General features: G+C 48.2%; 1 protein-coding gene across 2 annotated transcripts in view; it reads left to right on the top strand.

Moving 5' to 3' along the window:
• The first annotated feature begins 14,950 nt into the window (after positions 1-14,950).
• RCOR1 (REST corepressor 1) overlaps positions 14,951-20,107 on the top strand; it is an 87,517-nt gene continuing 82,360 nt past the window's right edge. The window contains exons 1-2 of one of the 2 annotated variants that reach the window (XM_074583935.1): positions 14,951-15,397; positions 15,517-15,576. In XM_074583935.1, coding sequence (XP_074440036.1) covers positions 15,208-15,397; positions 15,517-15,576 — 250 coding nt within the window. In that variant the 5' untranslated portion in view covers positions 14,951-15,207. The remainder of the gene's footprint in view (positions 15,398-15,516; positions 15,577-20,107) is intronic. The other variant, XM_074583934.1, reaches the window with a different exon arrangement.

The raw sequence follows: 20,107 nt of genomic DNA, 5'->3' as shown, positions 1-20,107 counted from the left end.
TGGGCTCGGAGGCCAAGGAAACCTTTGGTGAGGGGCTGCTGCTCAACAGACAAGGGGTATAATTTTTTCACCTGGAAGAGCTGCATCTTCCTGAAGAGGGAAGAGCCTCCGAATCCCTCCTGTGAGCTCAGGAAAACATTTTGAAAAATTTTCCCTTCTTCAGATAAAGAAGTCATTAAGTTTTCTATTCCTCTGAGTCCCAGTGCTTCCCATTCCCAGAGGCATAACATTGAGCCTAATCACCAACTAGAACAACCGAGGCCTTTATTTTGGTGTAAAGCTGCAAGAAAAAAAAGAAAGTCTCCTGTGTATCCAGCTGTAACACTTGCATGATTGTAAGAAAAATGGAGGAACCCTCAAGTGATTTCCAAATCTGCGTCTTCCTTTTTCCTATAATGAGTGTGATGCATAATTTACACAGGCAAGAAAACATACGAAGCTGATTATTTTTTTTCTTCCTGTTTGTTTTCATTCAGTTGCAGAAGGGCTGGAACTCCAGAAAGCTGAGATAAGAGCCCTACCCTTTCCTCGGTGCGGTGAGCATGGAGGGGAACGCGAGTACTCAAGGTAGAACCGTGAGAATTTAATTGGGTCTTTCCAGCAGCTATCAAAGAAAGACGTCTCCTCTCTTTCCTGTTTTTGAAAAGGAGGAGCATGAAATGCTCAGTGGTGTGGGGGGCAATCCTGGTCACAGTCACCCAGATACTTGCCCACACCCAGGACTGTGGTAATAAAGTGCTGACTACAACTGGTATTATAAAAATTCCTCCCTGGATGCCGTAGACACAGGGATGGTTTTGCATATCTGGAAGCCTCGCTGGGCGATGACATATTTCCTCTTTGGGTTGACTCATGAGCTGGTTGCTATGAAAGTTGGAAGCACTTTCATGCTGCCTGCTGCAAGTACATTTCATGAAAAGAGAGAAAAATCTCAATATTCTTTCTGGAATCACTGGTTTGACCCTTTCACTTTTGCAATTGGTAAGCTTTGACATTTATTAAATAGCTTATTAGTGGCAGAAGCATTGACGATAAAATTTGTGTGTACAATTTGAAGCAAACAATCTCCTCTCTTAATCCGGCCTCCAAGGCCTGAAGTAAACAACTGCATTTCAAGGGAACGCTAGCAAGAAAAGAAAAGTCTGTCGGGTGCTACTTTTTCATAAGCCATGAGAGAAAACTTTTAACAGTCTAAAAGCTCTAAGCCTCGAGTTGTTGTGGGGAGATAACAGCTCTGTTAATTAGATGATCAAATATTACTTTCTTAGTAAATTCTTGCATTGGTCTGGCATGGCTTGGGCTTGTTTATAAGACATGCGACTCTTCTTTTGAGCATTTATAGTGAAAATTTTCCAGCAAGTTATTTAATATAATTGCCATAATTCTCTAATCCATATATTTCATCAATGTCGTGTGTTGATTACGACCTGGCTCAGGGTATTTATCTGTGCCGATTTTCAGCAGCTCTTGGGGAAAAAAAGAAAAGGTCTTTTCACGCTGTGCAAGTTTGCCACCATTTCAGACCTCGCTTTCTGCCACTCGCCGGGAGAGGTGAGGCTGGTAGATCTGTGTACTTGAGCTCATCCCGAGATAGCACGTGGGCAGAGGGGAAAGCGAGAGGGAAGAGGCTGCATAAAGCCATTAGGGCAGCTGACAGGGACACAGGGAGCCAACCTGGCTGCCCTGCCACTGACTCCTGAGCAGGGGCAGTTTCTATGGCGATGGACAACATCTGCTGCTGCGTCTTCTCGTCCTGCCACACGGACGGTTACATCACCCGCGAGCTGCTGACCGCCAGAGCTTACAGCCTGGTGGTTTAAGGGAAACTAAAATCACTGCTGGTCCACCTGGAGAGGTGGGCTGTAGGCAGAGTGCTCAGCGGGGTGGCAAGAGCTGGTGTGGGCAGCCACGGGGACGGTGGCAGAGCTCTGCCAGCAGAAGTCACCCGGCCCTGGAGTCAGCGCCAGCCCATCTTGCAGGGACGTGGGCTGCCCACGTTGAAATCGCTGGTGGATTTAAATCAGACCTAGCATTTCACAATGCAGTCTCTCCCTGTAATTCCCTACACAGGGCCCATATACGTTTGTACATTGTACAGCTCCTTCACAGCCCGCAGTACTTTTAACACATAATGTGCATGTTTATCTCAATGCAGAATAGACACCAATTAACACTGCTCATTAATGAGGGCACAATCAGCTTGCATAACCTTGAACCACCGAGTGCCCACAGTGATGTATGAATGAGAGGTTAACTGCAGATGACAGCTCATTTCTTTTTGTTCTTCTGCCCAGAACATCCTGCCAATACGCACATTATAAATAACGTGTTCTTGTGATGGTGGTGGTGGGGGGGAGCATTTCAGAAGTGAGTGTCGCCTCTTTGTTTTAGGAGTGATTGCATGACATTCGGGGTTTCAGCCTGAATACCATCTATCACTACGGCTGCTGGGATCAGCTGTTTCCCCCCAGGATCTCCACTGCTGGTACCCCCGACTGCAGTCCGGTTCTGCTTTCTGAATTAGAAAGTCGAATGGGACACCGATTAACTTAAAACCCTACAGAAAAGGGCAAGTGGCATTTTTCATGTGCCTGAGACGCCCGTGCCCATGTGACTCATAGTTCACAACTCGCAGAGCGGTGTCATTTGTAATTCATGTAAATGCTCACTTGCTCGCCCACCCACAACCGTGTTATACACTGCTTTTCCATGCAAAACGCTCAGCCAGCGATAAAGCCCAGTTAGCATCACGCTATCTCCGCTCTCGCACAGATTATGCCACATCAGTGTTTTTTCTGTGGGGAATGTATTTACTTGCTGTAAGGAGCCATCTAGTGAGAGTTTACTGCACATAAAATCAAAGTAACCGTTTCTTTACTGTTTCCAGGCAATACCGAAAGAAAAAAGTGCTATTTATTTTTTTCCTCTTCCCCACCACCACCCCCTCACAGCCCACATGCTACTGCTGCACTCAAGCCACAGCTAAAGCAAACAGCTTGAGCAGGTGAGGCTGTGCGGGATTGAATGCTTATTTCTCTGTCCTTCCCTTTACAAAAGACAGGGATCACACGTGCTCGCCCTCACTCAGCGCTGCTCTCGGGGTACCCGCCCTGAGTAGGAAGAGTCCCAAAGGACCTGCCCTGGGTCAGGTCCCTCGCTCGCAAGAGCGAAAGCAAAGCGAGTGGGAGGAGAATACAGGGAAGGGCCGCGCTAGGCAGAAGTGAAAGGCCTTAAAGCTGGTCCCGTTTTTAGTGTAGGGGGAATGGAAGAATAGAGACTGACGGTGAAGTGTCCTTCCTCACACAGGCAGTGATGGCATAGCCAGGAACTTAATTCAATTTACGGAAGGCTATGCCAGAGTCCCAGTTAGCAGACAGATAAAGGGAGCAGCATTTGAATGGGGGACACTTTTGTGCTCTTTTGCTTGCTTTGTTCTTGTTTTGTTCTTTAAAGAACGATGAACTTCAGCAGATGAAAATGTGAGAGTAGAGCTGAGAGTGTCTGTGCACTACAGCAATTTGGATTTATTGCTCTTGAAGCATCAAAAGCATGGCTACATTGCAAATCTATATTGTTATGCATTTTACAGTCTGCAGAAGGTACTGAACACACCGAGTTAAATATTAAGCACTCAGTCAGGGAAATGACAGCAGCTTTTCTACAGGTTAGAAGTAAGATTATGCCTTGTGCTCTGAAACTATACCCAGTGATTGTGGCTGGATGGAGGGAGGGTGTGCAGGGGCAGCATCTCTTCTTTGGGTTGTACTGAAACAGTCTCCAGGCTAAATCCAGGTGGCCGCAGGCAGCGGGGTCTCCGTCAGGGCATGCCTGGGATGCTCCGCAGCAGGCGATATGCCTGAGTCACCACCATGACATTCACTGTGGAGCCTCCTCCAGCCCCTTCAAACCCCTTGGGGTGGAAGTTTGCGAGCAAGCAAGCAGCTCTGCACCACTTTGGGCAGCCTTATGCTGTGCTGGCAGTGGAATAACCCCTCCTGTCCCCTGCCTGCATATTTCCAGGGCTGGTTCTCAGTAGGCATCTTTTCCATCCCTCACTATCTCAGCTCTGTGCTCTCCTGCATGGTCCTCAGCTCGGTTCCCCAAGGCACAGCCAGCCAGCCCTCGATGGGAGAGTGCTGAGCATCAGCTCCGCCGTAGGGATGAAAAAAATGGCTGGCACACTGGAGGAAAGAGACTCCGAGACATTTGACACTGTGATACACAATAAGCAGGACAGTAATTTTTCACAGCTATGCTGCATATCAGGATAGGCAAAGTAATCCAACTTTTATAAACAAGCCTTTATTCTACAAAACCCAGACACTCTCTCATGCACAAGGAAATGCTCTGAATTATGAATGCCTGTCATTTTACAATAACTATTCCTTGACTTTTTTTTTTTGAAAATACAAACAATGAAACATATTTTTTTTTACAGTGAGAAAATCCCCATTTTTAGTCGGCAGAAAGTATTTGACTACATCAATGATTAATAGGTTTAATGTAATAGCTGCAACTGAAATTTGAAAAGCAAACAAGCCAAATGGAGCTGAATGGATTTGTTATAATGATTTCATTAGGGATTTGAAAAAGTTTGCTTTGTACTTGCAGTTTGTTGTCAGAAAGAATTGGCTGAATTCAGTCAAAATGGTTTGTTCTTTGTCTGTCCATGGTCACCATAGCTACCATTTCAATCTGTTAACATATGTGGTATTATTTTGTTCCTTTCCCTTAAACTCTATTCACAGATGCTGTCAAGATTTCCCTTTGTACATATCTGATCGGTTCGTGCCAGGTTTGGCTCCATGCCTTTTCAGACGAGAGCCTCTGTGATGAGGACAAGGTGGTTAGGCACTCGGTGCAGCAACAGAGACAGAAGGAGATGCTGGGTTGGGGATGGCTCCTACTCGACTACGGCATGGGATCTGTAAGAAATACCTTGGGAAGACAGTGTCAGAGGTGTACCTTTTTTCCAGAGAGGTAGGTATTCCCTGGATGTGCTGTGGCAGATCCTCAGCTGCTGTAAATGAGTATAAAAGCATTAATTTTTGTGAAGCTGCCGTGCCTGCTGATGGTCAGGTCCTGTGATGTTGCTCATTACAAAGGTTTTGGGTAAGGAGCCAAGAGATGGGAGGGAGGCACGGCTACAACATTTTAAATAAATAAGTAATAAGATTGTATAGCCTCTATTCTCTTCTTTTTTTCCAGTCTTAGAAAAGGTTCAGGTTGCCACTGAGTATGGAGGTGTCTCCACTCTGTACAATGGAGGTGATCGGAATATTTAATGGATATCAGATTATGCACATTTCACATTTTAATTGGCATTGAATGGAAAAAAGTCAGTTTTCTCTACTGATGAATGTGAAGATGATTGAGACGGCTTCATTTTCTTTCCAGCTGTGAAGGAGGCAGGTAAATATATTGATGTGAGCATGTACACAGTACAGTTTATTGTGGGAAAGCCATAAGAGAAATCAGATAGCCTGGAAAATATACAATTTTCTTTCACAATAAAGCTCTCGCAGTAAAGAGGGAAGTTAAGGTGAGTCTGTCTCTCTTTTTTATTTTTTTTTTTCATAGTATAAAAGCCTTTGTTTAAAGCTCTGTGCATCTGATTTTCAGAGTCGCTGAGCACCCTGCTCTCTGATTTCTTTTAACCGGAGAGGTAGGTGTTCAGCATTTCTGGCAGCCAGGGCCCCACTACTGATGCCTGCGGAGAATAGCTGGAGAAAGTGTGAGAAACATTATTGTAATGAGGGGCTAATTCTGCCTCTCCTTCCTGCCTCTCCGCGCAGATGAAAGAGTGCCTGGGAGTCCTGTTATGTGCATGGAGAAAGGGAATTCTGATTTACTGGCTCTGGCTCCCCAGGGGCAGGGATGCTTTCCTAGCACAACTCACAGTAAGTCACATCTGCATTTCCAGTATAAGGCCCATTTTTAAGGACTCCTAGTTTGGCCATAAAAATTCACTTAGCATGCATGAATAGAAACCAAATTGACAAGATAGACCATAACTGCTCTGAAAGGGCCATTAGTTCCCGTCGTATGAAAAATCCACGTTTTAAAAATGCGAGTATTGTTCACATTTGCACAACAGGCTGTAACTGTTCCTTCTAAAGTCATTATAGCCTGTACGGAAATAATAATTTTCAAAATCACTATTGATACCGCAGGCATAGAAACAGCAGGAGGCAGATGCCTGTACTTGATACTAATCCAGAGCCTTCCAGTGCCTCTGAGCAGGTTTGAGTCGGTATAAACTCTAGATTTACACCCATGTAACTGAGAAGAGGAAGACCGTGGTAAAATGATTTGGTCTGATGACTGAGAGTTTGGTGCAAGGTTTCTGGTGTCCTCAGGTGAATCCCAGCAGTGCAGTGGATGTGAGAGGGTTCCAACAAGTTGTCTGTTGAGAAACACCATCCACTGCCACCCTCTGCTCAGTGCCAGTGGGGAAGGCAGGAGAAATGCATCTGTATTCGGTGCTTTTAGTGTTTAATAAGGGAAAAGCACAGGGCAGATGGGAATGTAGCTCTTTTTTTTAATTGTGATTTTAAGAGACACTAGGTCATGGCATTTTCTAAAATCGTTTCTTTTAGGTGGTGATTAATCCCTCACTTCACGCCAAATTGTGGTTTCGTTGATGTATTTTCTTTTCCATGTTTTCATGTGTTGCAGGCTTTCTTTAGACAAACAGCAGTGAGGAGCTAAGTTTGATTTCTATCTCCTCCCCCTGAGATCACCAGCATTTGAGATTTCCAGATTATATTTGGAATGGATGGAAGAGAGAGTGTAAAATGAAAGGTTGGCTCTAGAGTCCTGATGAGTTGTGCTTTGCTGTAAGGGTGTGTTCATGGAAACACTGGGCCTGAGCCGCCTTGTACTGGTTTTACAACAAAAGGAATTCCCAGGGATTTCAGTAGGGTGATCTCCATGTTCATCAGAAGGATGTGAATAAGATGATTTTCTCCCCTCCCACATGTATGTATGGACATACCAACCTATACATTTTTACTCTCTTACAAAAGTTTGCTTGGACCTATGACTACGTGTTTTGAGGGCAATTTCAGATGAATTTCTGACAGTTCCCTTTCCCGTGGGAATGCCAGTGGTCAGAGACCCTGTCAGATACCCCTGGCTGAATTCCCCTAAGTACATCCTATGTCATGGGAAGAGATTGGGCTGAATGGTGGAGCAAAAGGGGCTGTGCTGGCAGAAAGTCAAAGCCGGGATTTTTTGGTAGGATTTCAGGAGCAAGCAGCTGCCGCTCAGCTAGACCTCTCTTCCCCATTGCTGGGATTACCGCAACAGCAGCAAGGCAAGTGAAGAGGGACCCCCAGGGGGGCAGGAGACCACCTGGCTGAGGGACTTTGCTGCAGGATTTTCCTTGGAGCTCTGGACACCATCGTGCCTCTGTGGGAGGGTGCAGGCAGGGGGCTGCCCGCCAGGTTGCAAAGGTGGACACCTCTCCCTGGGCTGCCTTTTCTGTTCCCACCAGTGGACCCCAATGACGTGGGCCACTGGAAAGCTGTCACCGTGGAGAGTCTCACATGGAGGAGTTTTCCTGTTGGATCCGGTCAGTGCTTCTTTAATCTGTTAGCCTTGCCACTAGCAGCATCCTTCAAAGGTAATGCCACAGCACTGTGCGAGTAGCTGCTCCTGGGGAAAGCTTCTTCCCTCACTCAACTAAAAAAGAGATTGATTTAAACGCTGAAGTGCAAGGGATTGTATTGCTTGCAAAGCTTTAAAAATTAATATCTACTGTTAACCCCCTGGATGTCTTAATGTACGGCATCCAATCTTTGTCCCATTAGGTCTTGTGACAAAGAGCTCCCTGAAGGGATTGCGTGCATTTCTTGTTTGAAATCTCCTGTGAGAAAAATTAAGTTATTGGACTCCCGGTCACCCTGAAAACACTGGCAGCTCTGCCCTGCAACTCCGACTCCCCTCACAGGCTTTAGCATTGCGCGCTGGTTGCCCCGCTGCCGAGATGGTGATGATGGAGAGAAGTGAAATGAATGACGTTTACAAAAGGAGAGGGGTATCTTCCCAGGTAAGCGCTGTGCTAGCTGCAATCATCCCTCTGATGAAGTGGCTCCCAAAAAGGAAATATTTTTTCCGCATTTGTTTTTTTTTAAGGAGCGATGAATCTCTTCGCACCTTGTGTTTCTCTTCTGATATGGAGATTTTCTACTTAAACGCAAAACTGAGCAGAGCAAACTCATCAACTTTCTACTCTGAAAGCCTCAGATGAGGCTCTCTACTCTGATTTTGCTACGTGCCTCCTCCTCATCCTCAGGAAGGGAAAGGTGCCTGTCCCACCTCATACAAGGCTTGGTTTCTGTGAGAAGGCACCAACTATGAAGGGGTTAATAACGCCAGAGCCCAGCTCCTGCCTCACCCCCTCTCACTGCTGTCCCTTCCCACTTTCTCCTCCTGGGCTCTTCAGGGTGTCAGGGTGCGGGGCAGAGAGGGACTCGGGGTGCTGCTGCTGGAGGTGTCCCCGCTCCGGAGCCCCTCTGGCTGGGGAGGTGGGGGAGCGGAGGGGGAACAGGGCTCCTCAACAGCCTTAAATTTAATTAGCTGAGAGGGGCTCTCAGGAGGAAAAGGAGAGAGGGGAGTCCTGTGGAGCAACAGGGGGTGCTGGGGAAGGCCATACACCCCAGGAGCCAAATCCTGGCTAAGGGGATGCTGACAGCAGCGTGTACAGATGGGTGACTTCTGTTCCCCTCAGCGGTGAAATAGTGTGGACGCTGAAACAAACCCAGTGGTGTCTGCGTTCACACTTCGCTGGGATAGACCGGGGTGTTCTCTGCAACTCTGCCTGCGCCAAGATGTCGTGTGTTTGTCCCACTGCTCCCCCTGGCATCGCCAGCATCTGCCTGTGCAGGATTCCAGTCCCATCCTCTCCCTCCTCCCAAGGCCAGCTCCTAGTGCCTCCCCTCTGGGACAGCCAGGAGCCCTGCTCCAGGCCATGACGGGGATTCCTGTGCTGCTGTGGCCCCCCTGGCTCCGCCATGCTCACCCTGCAGCTGCCAGCAGCCCTTCTCCTGCCTCCCCCCTGCTGATCCACCCCCAGCTGCCTCTCTGCACCCTCTCACTCCCACCACGGTCCTCCCCGTATTTTTTCCCCTGGCCTCCCACTCACTACAGGATATGAGCCGTTCTCTCCAGTGGGAAATAAAAGTTTGGATTAAAATTTGCCGTATTATTCCTTCTCTAAAAGCAGCTTTCAGGCTGAAAAGCTCCAAGGACAAATTTCCAAAGGAGTTCAGGAGATTTAGGGACAGATCTTTAAGGTCTTTTAGTTACATTAAAATGAAATTAGATGCCCCTTGGGATTTTTTCAGCAGAATGAGGTGGTTTTTAAATTTGCATGTGATGTCTGTTTACATCTTTAGGCATTGAAATGCTTCCAGAGATTTGGGTTTTGAACACCTAAGTCCCCTTGAAACTAAAGAGAGCCAGGCATTGACTCCCGTACATTCCTTCCAAATTCCAGCCAAAATTGTTGTCGAACTTGGAGCACGAAGTTCTAATGTAAGAGATTATGAACCCGATTTCCGCTCTGCTTTAGCAGGCAGCTTAGCACCAGGGAAAAAAAATCACAACCCGCAGTGTTGACTGTATAAACATCTTGTTCAAAGGGTAACATTTTCCTGATTAATAGCCTTTCAGTATTAAAAACAATCAGTCCAGAGCATGATTAATTGTCCCTTCTACTACTAGTAACCAAATATATGTCTGTGTATATATGTACATACATATATATATATACACTCGTGTAAACACACAGGCACATTCTCACTGGGGTAAGCATTTTCAGTGTGTCTGTTTTCAAGGAAATTACAATACGCAGGAGGTGAGAGCTGCTTTTTACAACTCAGGCAAACGGGAAGGGTTTTAGCTCGTGTAACCCTTTGTTGCAAGAACTAGCAGCCCCAGGGCTGCGGGATGAGCATTGCTGTCCTGGTGAAAGGCACGAAACACTCACCTGGGCAGGGAGAAGACCAAGGAAGAGGCAGAAGAAACTTCGCTTTTTGTCTGCGGGATGAAGGCTGCTCAGTTGTTGGGCATCCTGGCTGCGTTTCTCCTTCCTCTGTATTTTACTTGTGGGACTGATAGGGTTAATGACAATAAAAAGTTTTCATTTAAAAGTTGGCAAGGAGAGGTGCTTTTCCCCTGATAAAGATAACCAAATTTCAAGAATTCTTTAAAAAGACAGTCCTGTCTGGTCCAACCTGTTAGGCTCCAGCAAACACCTAACAGTGCTACCGTCTTTATACAGAAAAGACTTTCCCCCTGTCCCTTTCGCTCTGATACCTAAAGAGCTGAACAGGTTAACCATTACGTTACAGCAACATCCAGAAATTGCAGTCAAGCTCAGGGGTGAGGAAAAACGTCATCCTTGCTTTATGTGATTCAGTCTGCTACAGATCTTATGTGAAACTCCTCCTGATCCTACACACGGCTCGATGAGCCTCAGCAGGACACAGGGGTGTGCGCACTTGTGTTGGGTTTGTGGCAAGGTTTTGGTAGCAGGGGGGCAACAGGGGTGGCTTCTGTGAGAAGATGCTAGAAGCTTCCCCCATATCTGACAGAGCCGGTGCCAGGCAGTTCCAAGATGGACCTGCTGCTGGCCAAGGCTGAGACCATCAGCAATGGTGGTAGGGCCTCTGTGATAACATATTGAAGAAGGGGAGGGAGGGGAACCCAAAACGGTGCAACTGCTGCTGGAGAGAGGAGTGGGAATATGTGAGAGGAACCACTCTGCAGACACCAAGGTCAGTGACAAAGGAGGGGGAGGAGGTGCTCCAGGCACCGGAGCAGATTCCCCTGCAGCCCATGGTGAAGACCATGGTAAAGCAGGCTGTCCTCCTGTAGCCCATGGAGGTCCACGGTGGAGCAGATATCCACCTGTAGCCTGTGCAGGAGCCCACACCAGAGCAGGTGGATGCCCGAAGGAGGCTGTGACCCCGTGGAGAGCCCACGCTGGAGCAGGCTCCCAGCAGGACCTGTGTCCCTGTAGAGAGAGGCCACACTGGAGCAGGTTTGCTGGCAGGACTTGTGACCTCGTGGGGGACCCACACTGGAGCAGTCTGTTCCTGAAGGACTGCACCCCATGGAAGTGACCTACGCCAGAGCAGTTCATTAAGAACTGCAGCCCATGGGAATGACTCACGTTGGAGAAGTTTGGGGAGAACTGTCTCCCGTGGGAGGGACCCTATGCTGGAGCAGGGGAGGAGTATGAGGAGTCCTCCCCCTGAGGAATAGAAGTTGTTGCTCTTTTGGCATTTGCAGTAGTCAGAGACTTCAAAAAGTGCATTCACTGTTGCTGCTGAAAAATAAAACACAATTCTGTATTTTGTGTACAGTCTCTGTGTACACACTCGCCTACGCTCTGTGAAGAGTTTTCTTTATGGCCAGAAAAGAATTTTTCAAAGTTTCCTTCAAGAACAACACCAAAATCTGTAGCACTGTGTTGGGACACTCTCAAAACTTCAGGCTTTTAGCCTGAGTGGAAAGAAACCCAACGCCACCATTAAGGAAGCAAAAACAAACACAAAAAAAAATCTTAATGGTTAGAAGCAAAAAGCTTCATCAGCATGGGAGGTGTTATGTTCATGGCTCATGAGTTTCTGCAGAAAAGTTTGAAAAAGAGAACAGCAGCCCTGCTGGGGATGAAGAGGGTGTTGTTGGCCTTGGACAACACCTGTGACAGGCGCAGGCTGGCTGTGACAGTGACAGCCCTGAGACTGCCTGCTCTGGGGACACACACATGTGCACACTGCACACACACACACTCCCCTTGGCACCCAAGGGAGAGGGATCCACTCCTGTTCCTGGGCATCTCCTCATCTTCTGCCAGGGATAAGGAACCGCCTGGTGAGCGGGCGGGAGCATCAGAGTGTGCCCTGCTGTCCCAGGCAATGGCTTTGGCATGGGTGGCGTCAGTCGTGGTGCTGCCAAGCAGAGGTGGGGCCACACAGGATGCACTGCTCCTCCAGCTGCTCTGATGGGATGGTGCTGCTCAACCTTGCTCCTGTGGGAACGGTGCTGCTCAGACCTGCTCTTATGGGAATGGTGCTGCTCAATCCCGCTCTGATGGGATGGTGGTCCTCCACCCACTCCTACAGGATGGTGCTGCTCAATCCTACTACAACGGGATGGTGCTCCTCCACCTGCTCCTATGGGATGGTGCTGCTCAATACTACTCCAACGGGATCGTGCTCCTCCACCCGTTCCTATGGGACAGTGCTGCTCAACCCTGCTCCTATGGGAATGGTGCTACTCAACCCCACTCCTGGGAGGGGCAGGGCCAGGACCACAGCTTCAAGAGAGGCAAACAGTTGTGAAGCGCCAGCAGTAAACGTCGTTTCAACAGTTTAAAAGAGTGAAATTGTGTTATAAATATTTTAGATGATTGACTTAGATTTTAGTCCTGGGGCCTAAGTGGGTAACGGCTATGAAGAGAGGAGGAGGGAGGGAGGGAGAGGAAGTGAAGGAAGACCAAAATTAGTCCCCGATTTGCAAAGCCGTACACACGTGTCCCCTGCGTAAGCACATTTGTGGTCTCAGGTTCAAGTTGAATACTCAGGTGTACTTCGGTCTAATTCTTGGGCGAGCTTTTTTTTTTTTTCAGGGCTAAGACTTGCAAAGCAGAGTGAAAAACCTTTCAAATTCCACTCAAGCTCATTTTTAAATGAAAAATCAGGTGTTCCCTTCCTGCCCTTGGAGTAGAAACACTGGAGTACAGAGAAAGATAATGAACACCCTGCCATGTTTGCATTCCTGTCTATCATGAAAATGTCTTCTGTGCTAAAGAACTAATACGCTTTGCACCGGGAAATGTTCGTGGCTGTCAGCGCTGGGGTTTCAGAGCATCGCTAATTATTCCCCTGATTTAGAACTGATATTTTTAAAGAGTGTAGGATCAAGAGTTGCCATCATAAAATTAAGTTCTGTGAGCTAGAAAAAAGTTATTTTTATGTAGTGTAACTAACTTCTTTTTTTGTGCTGTAAATAAATAGATGTGGTGAATAAATATTCACAGGTACCTGCATGTGTACATGAAGGAAACAGTATGCATCTGTCAGTATACACACACAACACATACAGGGAGTATAGAGGGGAAAGTAAATATTGAAAAGAGGTCACTAGAAACTAACATGCATTTCAGAAAGGTGTTTCTTTCTCTAATTTGAATGGAGCGAATAGCGCATGAAAATTAACGAGGACCCTTTCCAAACCACTACCCAGCAGTGAAATCATTTTGCTAATCTTGAGCACGATACAGGAAAGGCAGGGTAAGACCAGCGCTACAGACGGTAGCTCTCCCTCAACAGCTCTTTCCCCCTCCCCCTGAGCAAATTCTCTCGGATTAAAATGGCAGAGGGAGGAGGGGAGTGGCTGGGGACAGTTTGTCTGATACGAGATAACCGCTGCTAATCAAATTGCACTTTTAATTGCACGGGACAATAAAAAAAGAAACCAACACAAAAAAAACCCAACAACCCAACTTGCTACAGAAGTTAATTTGAATGAAAATAGAAGACACGCCTCACAAGCTGCTTTCCATGATTATGTATTGTTTTCCCTCACCCCGCTGTACAGTTCAAGTCGCAAATAAAAGCGAGCAGTTTGTGTACTTTTGTTGCCCATTTTTGCCCGGACGGGTCCAAATCCCCGTCCCCATTGTCCCTCCTAATCCATTCCTCCTCGGAATGTGCAGGGTTTGACGGGAGCCTCGTGCGACAGGGAAAGGAAAAGTGCTCTCACTTCCCCTTTTGTTTCCTTCCCGGTTTTGGGGAGCGCTGCCCTGCGAGGCCGATGGCGGGGCAGCACCCACGCTGCGGGGCTGCACCGGGGGAAGGCACGACGGCGCGGAACGGCGGCTACGAGGGTGGCCATGCGGGGAGGGCTTCTGTGCCGTGCCCAGGCCTTCGCGGGCAAAGGGGCTCCTCGGTGGCCTCAGCCATGGGGCCTTGAAATTCGGGGTGTGGGGTGGGCTGCTCGCACTGGGCCCAAGGAGCGGCTCTCGACTCGGCAGAGGAGCCCCCGGAGGCCTCAGAAGTTTCTTGAGGGGACCCCGGGGCGACCACCAGCCTGGGGCAAGGGCTTCGGCGGCTCCTCGTGACTGTGAGACACCCCGGCCGCCGGCCCTGCCTGCGGGGGGAGCCAGCGGCACCCTGCTGGCGGCGCCTAGCCCTGCTCTGGGCTGCGTCCCCAAGGCGGGGGGAGCCCGTCCGGGTGGTGCTCGTTTCCCGGCTGGCTGCTCTCACCCCCCTCAGGGCTCCGCTCCCGGGACAGGGGGGTCATCCCCCCGCCCACTATCCCCTCAGCATCGCTCCCGGCCGGCCAGGCCGCCCCCCTCAGCTCTCCCCAGGGCACTCCCGGTCGCTGGATCCCCCCACCCCCTCGGAGAACTCCTTCCCCCCGCGCGGAGCGGCCGACCCTACCGGCGGGGACCACCCCGGACAGGTCGAGCAAGCGGCCAACAGCCACCACCCCTGCCCGCCCCAGCAACCCCAACCACGGCCCCCGGGCACCGGGGGCTTTGTATGGAGCCCATTCAAACCACGCCGTAACCTTCCGCCGCGGCGGGGGGGAAGAGGAGGGAAAGTAGTCCCTCGCCACCCTCCTCCCGGAGCTGAGTTCACAGCGGGGCGGCGGACTGCACTGCCGCCCCCTCGGCGGGCCGGGCCGGGGAGAAGCCGCTTCGGCGGGGGCGTACGAACCCGCCTCTCCCCCCCGCTCCGCTCCGCCGTAGCCCTCGGGAGGAGAGGTATCGCTGGGCGGAGAGATCGCGGAGCCCTCACACGTACAGCCCGGCGATACGCCTCCACCTAACTCAGCAAACGGAAGCGCCGGGCCGGCAGGATGGACAGGAAGCGCCGCCCAATGAGCGGGCGGGCTGGCCTCCCAAAATCTAGGTTCAGCCAATGGGAAGGGGGCGGAAGGCGGGGCCGGGTGAGCAGGCAGCAGCGCAGGTTGAACGGAGTCCCAGCGCAGGGCTGGGATGAGCCTCAAACTTCGGGGCGATCGCGGTGGGGGATGTAGCAGCAGCGCCGCCGCCGCTCACCGGCCCGCCCCGGCTCCCGCCCGCCCTCGGCGCCTCCCCCAGCAGTTTTTAAACTCCGACCCCCCCCCTCCGCCTTTCTTCTTTTCCACACCCCCCCACACCCCCCCTCGCTTTTCCTCCCCTAGATGCCAGCCATGATCGAGAAGGGCCCGGAGGTCTCGGGGAAACGGCGGGGCAGGAACCACAACGCCGCCGGGGGGAATAATAACAACAACAACGGCGGCAGCAAAAGTTTATCCGCCGCCCCCAACGGCAACAGCAGCGGCAACTCGTGGGAGGAGGGGAGCTCGGGGTCCTCCAGCGATGAGGAGCACGGTGAGGAGCGGGGAGGGGGGGATGGCGGTGTGTGGTAACTGAGGGAAAAGGAGGCGGGGGGGGGAGGTAGGGGCCGGGCGGGCCCACGCGGGTAACGCTTCTCCCTCTGCCTCCCTCAGCTGGCGGCGGGATGAGGGTCGGGCCGCAGTACCAGGCGGTGGTCCCCGATTTCGATCCCGGTAAGTCTTTATTATATTTTTTTTAAAGGGGGCGACGTCCCCCACCATCCATTGCTTTGGACCCCCCCCCGATGAGCGGAGCCCTGGGGGGGGGCGGGTACCGCTCATCGGGGCGGGGGGGGTTTCCAAAATTAATCCCTACTAATTTCAACCCCCAACACCCAAAGCAAGAACAAGGACCCCCCCCTTCCTCCCCCCCTTCCGACACACACGGTTGATAAAAGAAGTCTCGATGCTTTCCAGAGGGCGCTTTGCAGGCAGGGAGGAACAGGGAAGCTGGCAGGGCTGGAGGAGGCAGGAGATGGCAGTTGGGTGGTTTTTTTTTTTTCTTTTTTTCTTTTTTTTTTTTTTTATTATTTTACCCCCTCTTGGACTCCTCTGTCTATAGACTCGGTAGTAAGGGTGGAACTAGAAGGCATCAAGTTGTGAATATAATTTTTTTTTTCCGAACATATTTAGAAGCGACTTGGGTCGGTATTTTAATTTTCTTGCCTCCTAAGAAGCTGCTCGCCTCCCCCCCCCCCCCCCCCCCAAAAAAAAATAAAAAATGTTTCACATTCCAGCTATTCTGCTGCGGTTCTTTGTAAGCTTATTTAAAGTGGTATGGAAGCAAATTTTGAGCAAACAAAGGAATTGGGGCTGTGCTGAAAGGCAGGTGCTGGAAGCACGTTAGTACTGATGTATCTCCGTGTATAGAAAGACAGGCTGTTGACCTCCTTAGTTTGAAATCTAAGCAATGTTTGGTTTTTTTTGTATTGTTCCTTTTTAAGTGGAGGTTGAAGCTAGCAAAAACGCTCCTGTCTGGAGATCTTAGCGTTTGGAGTTGTCCCTTTGCCCAGCCCAAACTTAATTGAATCCTCCGCACCTCTTGCCTTAAAACAAAAAGAATGGTGTGGAAAGACACGGTGTCTCCTTATCGAATAATCCTGAGAGTTACTATTGTGTGGATTCAGGAAAAAGGTTCCTCGTGGATCGTCCTCAGACTGTACGCTAATACGTTGGATGCCTTTTTTATTATTAAAGATATGTGTTCTTAACTGTTAGGGCCCCGGGGGGGGTGTGTGTGTGGGGGGGTGTGTGCAAAGAGGCTTTTTTTCTTAAGTTCAATATTACTTGTACTTATTTACAGGATAATTTTTTCCCCACTCCTTCCCCTCTTCATTTTCGTGGCAAAATAAGATACAAGGTCTTGGCACATGGGAACTCCATTTCTTGGTTGACCAGGAGGAGGAAGGGAGGAGGAGGGGGAAGGAGGAGGAGAAAAAGTGGGGGGGGAGGGAGGGGGAGCTGTTAGTTAGGCAGCAGTTGACACTGTTTTTCAATCTGTAGGTCAAACACGATGTTTCTGTAACACACAACGCGCATCACACTGGCTATTAGCCAGGTATCACAACAATACTTCAGCTTTTCGGTCACCCCTGTGAATTACACTCTTTTGTGTAATTCATTTCTCTAACATAATAGATGGAGGGGAAAAAAAAATACATGCCCCTTCCTCATTATTATGTTCTCGGTTATATATTGTTCTGGTTTTAACTTATAGATGTACGGTGACCTATACAAAGGTTACTGCTTTCGGTGCTGTGTGGAGTGGAAGGGAGGGGGAAGTGTCTGATGTGGGGAAACAATTTTTTTTTCTGAGTAATATCTACCCTAACACAGCATCAGCAGGCGCTCTTCTTTGAGTACACAGCGTAGTATAGCAAGCTCTTTGCAGTAGATTCACCCGAAGTAAATGATCGGTCTTCTGATGACCTGAATGGGCATTGGGATCCCCCTTTATTGGCCTCTCTATTTTTTCTTCTTTTTTTTTTTTTATTCCCCCTCCTTAAAAGTATACTTCTTAATTAACAAGTTTGAGGTGAACTTTTGTCTGCTTGTGTATTGAAGAGTTGGTTTCCTGGCCTGTGGAATTATGCGGGAATAATTTTGCAACATTGTTCCCTGAATTTTGTGATCTCTTCTGGGTCCTGAAGGCTAAATAGCCACGTTGTGTTTATTTGTTATGCCTCTTTTGTTTCCCTGTTTAAGAAAGAAAACCCTAAATAAGCCTAACACACGCTGCACTAAGACCTTTTGACTGAAACTGTTAAGTTGTCCCGTATCACTGGTAATTTTAAAGTTAAATCGATTGAATAGCGTTACCAGAGGGCGCAGATACTGTGTCTGTTTCTCACTAGAAATTTTAGGGGCTGGTTGACCAAAGGATCCTAAAGCTTGAAGGTTTCTTGGTGTCGTGTTGCAGAGGCTTTCACCTTCAGATTAGCTGTCTGGTAAAATGCGGAGGGCTCATCCCGCTCTAGCTGTGTCTGAGGGGAAAATGGCACAGACTAGGCCTTGTGTGTCTTTTTTTTTTTTAACTTAATGTTCAGTTATACCTCGGGTTTGGCTGAGGTATATCTGTAACTGCTGATTCTTACATCAGCATTCTTACGTGGGAGTTCCTCTGTCCCCATGCAGAGGGGCAGAGAAAGCATTTAATTTTGTTTCACTTCTCAACCACATGTGAGCTGTAGGAAACAGCAATAAAATTAGGAAAGCTTTTCTGAAATCCTTATCTGTGAGACTATGTGAGAAGAGGGAGGTAGAGTGAGGCAGTGGTGGGATGTTGGGCTGGGTTGCATGAATTAAATAGCTAGAGAAGAGCAAAAAAGTACCAAATGGTATGGCCTGAAAGTGAAGAGAGTGTTACCTTAACAATTGCCTAGGTTTAGGGAGGGAAGGGACCTCAGCACCTTTTGGTTAGCACAGAGGAGGACAGAGAGTGCTTGTCTCTCCCTTGTTTGAGCAGAGTATGAGGAAAATGGTTAAGGGTTGTGGTTCTTTGTTTTTGCTTAATCCTTAGAACCAGAAAATAACAAATTCTCATTCTGGATTAAAATATTTTGGTGCAAGTTTTTAATTCTCCTTATGGCTAAAACTTGCTGTGGCAGTGGCTGAGAAAGGGCCTGATGTGATTCTTTGACTGTAAAAATCCCAGTGGCTGGAATCCTATAGCAGATGGTCCTTACTCACAGCCCCTTTAGTAAATGTCTTAATGGTGGCAAAGCCTACAGGTTCTTTGCCAAAAGTAATGTTGCTATCTTTCTTATGTATCCCAATCTCTCCTTACTTCAGGAAAGTAAGTTCTCACTACATTGATCCTACTTCTTTTATTCTCTCAAAAACTTACACCTCTGTTATTATTGTATAGTACTTACAACTCTGTTATTATTTGTATAATAAGAATAGTTGTACAGTAAAGGCAAGGCTTTTGCAGAGGCAAAGTGTTTATTAAAGAAGCCGATTCAAGCAGGGAGAAGAACAGGCAAAACTTTTTGGGATGAAAATACCATGACAGAGCTCACTAGAATCAGTAAAACTTGCAATTGAGCTGTGTTTCACTGTTTGGCCTTGATTTCACAGATGTGATGTGAAAAATTGCTATTGTCTCTCCTATTTCTTCTCTTATTGGAGCTTGGAGTCAAATATTTGCAAGCCTAAAATTCAGGCCTAGCACTAAAGAAAGACTGGTATCAGTAGGTCAGCATTTCTTGCGATTTCTCAGTCTGAGACATCGAAGGTTTTGAAGAGGGTTCTTCTAATCCATACAAATGAAACCCACATGTCCTGTTAACGGAAAAACTCAGTGTAAGGAAACGTTGCATATCCTAAAGCTAAATAAAAATCTTCCATATGGGGAAGCACTGATATTGCACTTGACCGTTTTACTTGTTACTTATTTTCAATGTTCCAATAGCATAAATTAATAAGAGGAAGAAAACATTAGTGAGCACTTTAACACAGCGAGTGACTTCAAGTGAAGATTAAAGGTTCCATAATTTTGAGGAGTGTTAAATAACTCCCTGAAGAGAATGGTTTCTCTTGAATTTCGACACGTATTGAAGGCAGATGATCTTTTCTTTCTCCTTCATAGCACTACAACCTTAGATTCTCTCATTTGTTGTGATGGCAGTAAGAATACAGGCCACGTCTTATAGCTTTGGACATCAGTTGTGTTGGTCATCTTTGTAAAGCAGCTTCTGGGGCTATTTCCAGTGGAAACAGATGAGCAAAAGCTGGTTGGACTCAATAGTGTCTTGTTGTAGACATCCAAAGTCGGGATGTGTCAGTTGGGAGACTTCAAGCCCTTGTTTGCAAAGCTGCTCTCTTCCCAGGTTTTTTTTGTTGTATTGTAACAGTTAAAGTAAAAACGTTGGAAGGAAATACTCTCTAGTGCTTCCCCCCATAGGTGCAGAAAATCTTGCTGGAAGGTGCTCACTGCCAGAAAGTCACTAGTCCTTGAGGAGCTCCTTCTTTGGTCCACGCTGTTAGCTGTGTTCTTGCACAGACACTTGATATTCCCTGACCTTCTTTCATGGCCAAGACTGTGTTGTTTCAGCATTACCAAAAATGAAGAGGGGAGTTGGAGGGGCGGGAGAAACCGACAACCCTTTTCAATGTAGTCAGAAACTCTTAACAGTATAGTTGTGTCTAAGAAGGGTGGAAAAAAAAATAACATAGTCTCTGCTGTCTCTGATCTGGAATGCCT

Source organism: Larus michahellis, chromosome 4, assembly GCF_964199755.1.
Source record: "Larus michahellis chromosome 4, bLarMic1.1, whole genome shotgun sequence".
Lineage (NCBI taxonomy): Eukaryota > Metazoa > Chordata > Aves > Charadriiformes > Laridae > Larus > Larus michahellis.
Note: the sequence above shows the minus strand (reverse complement) of the source record. Positions and strands in the feature narration are given on the sequence as shown.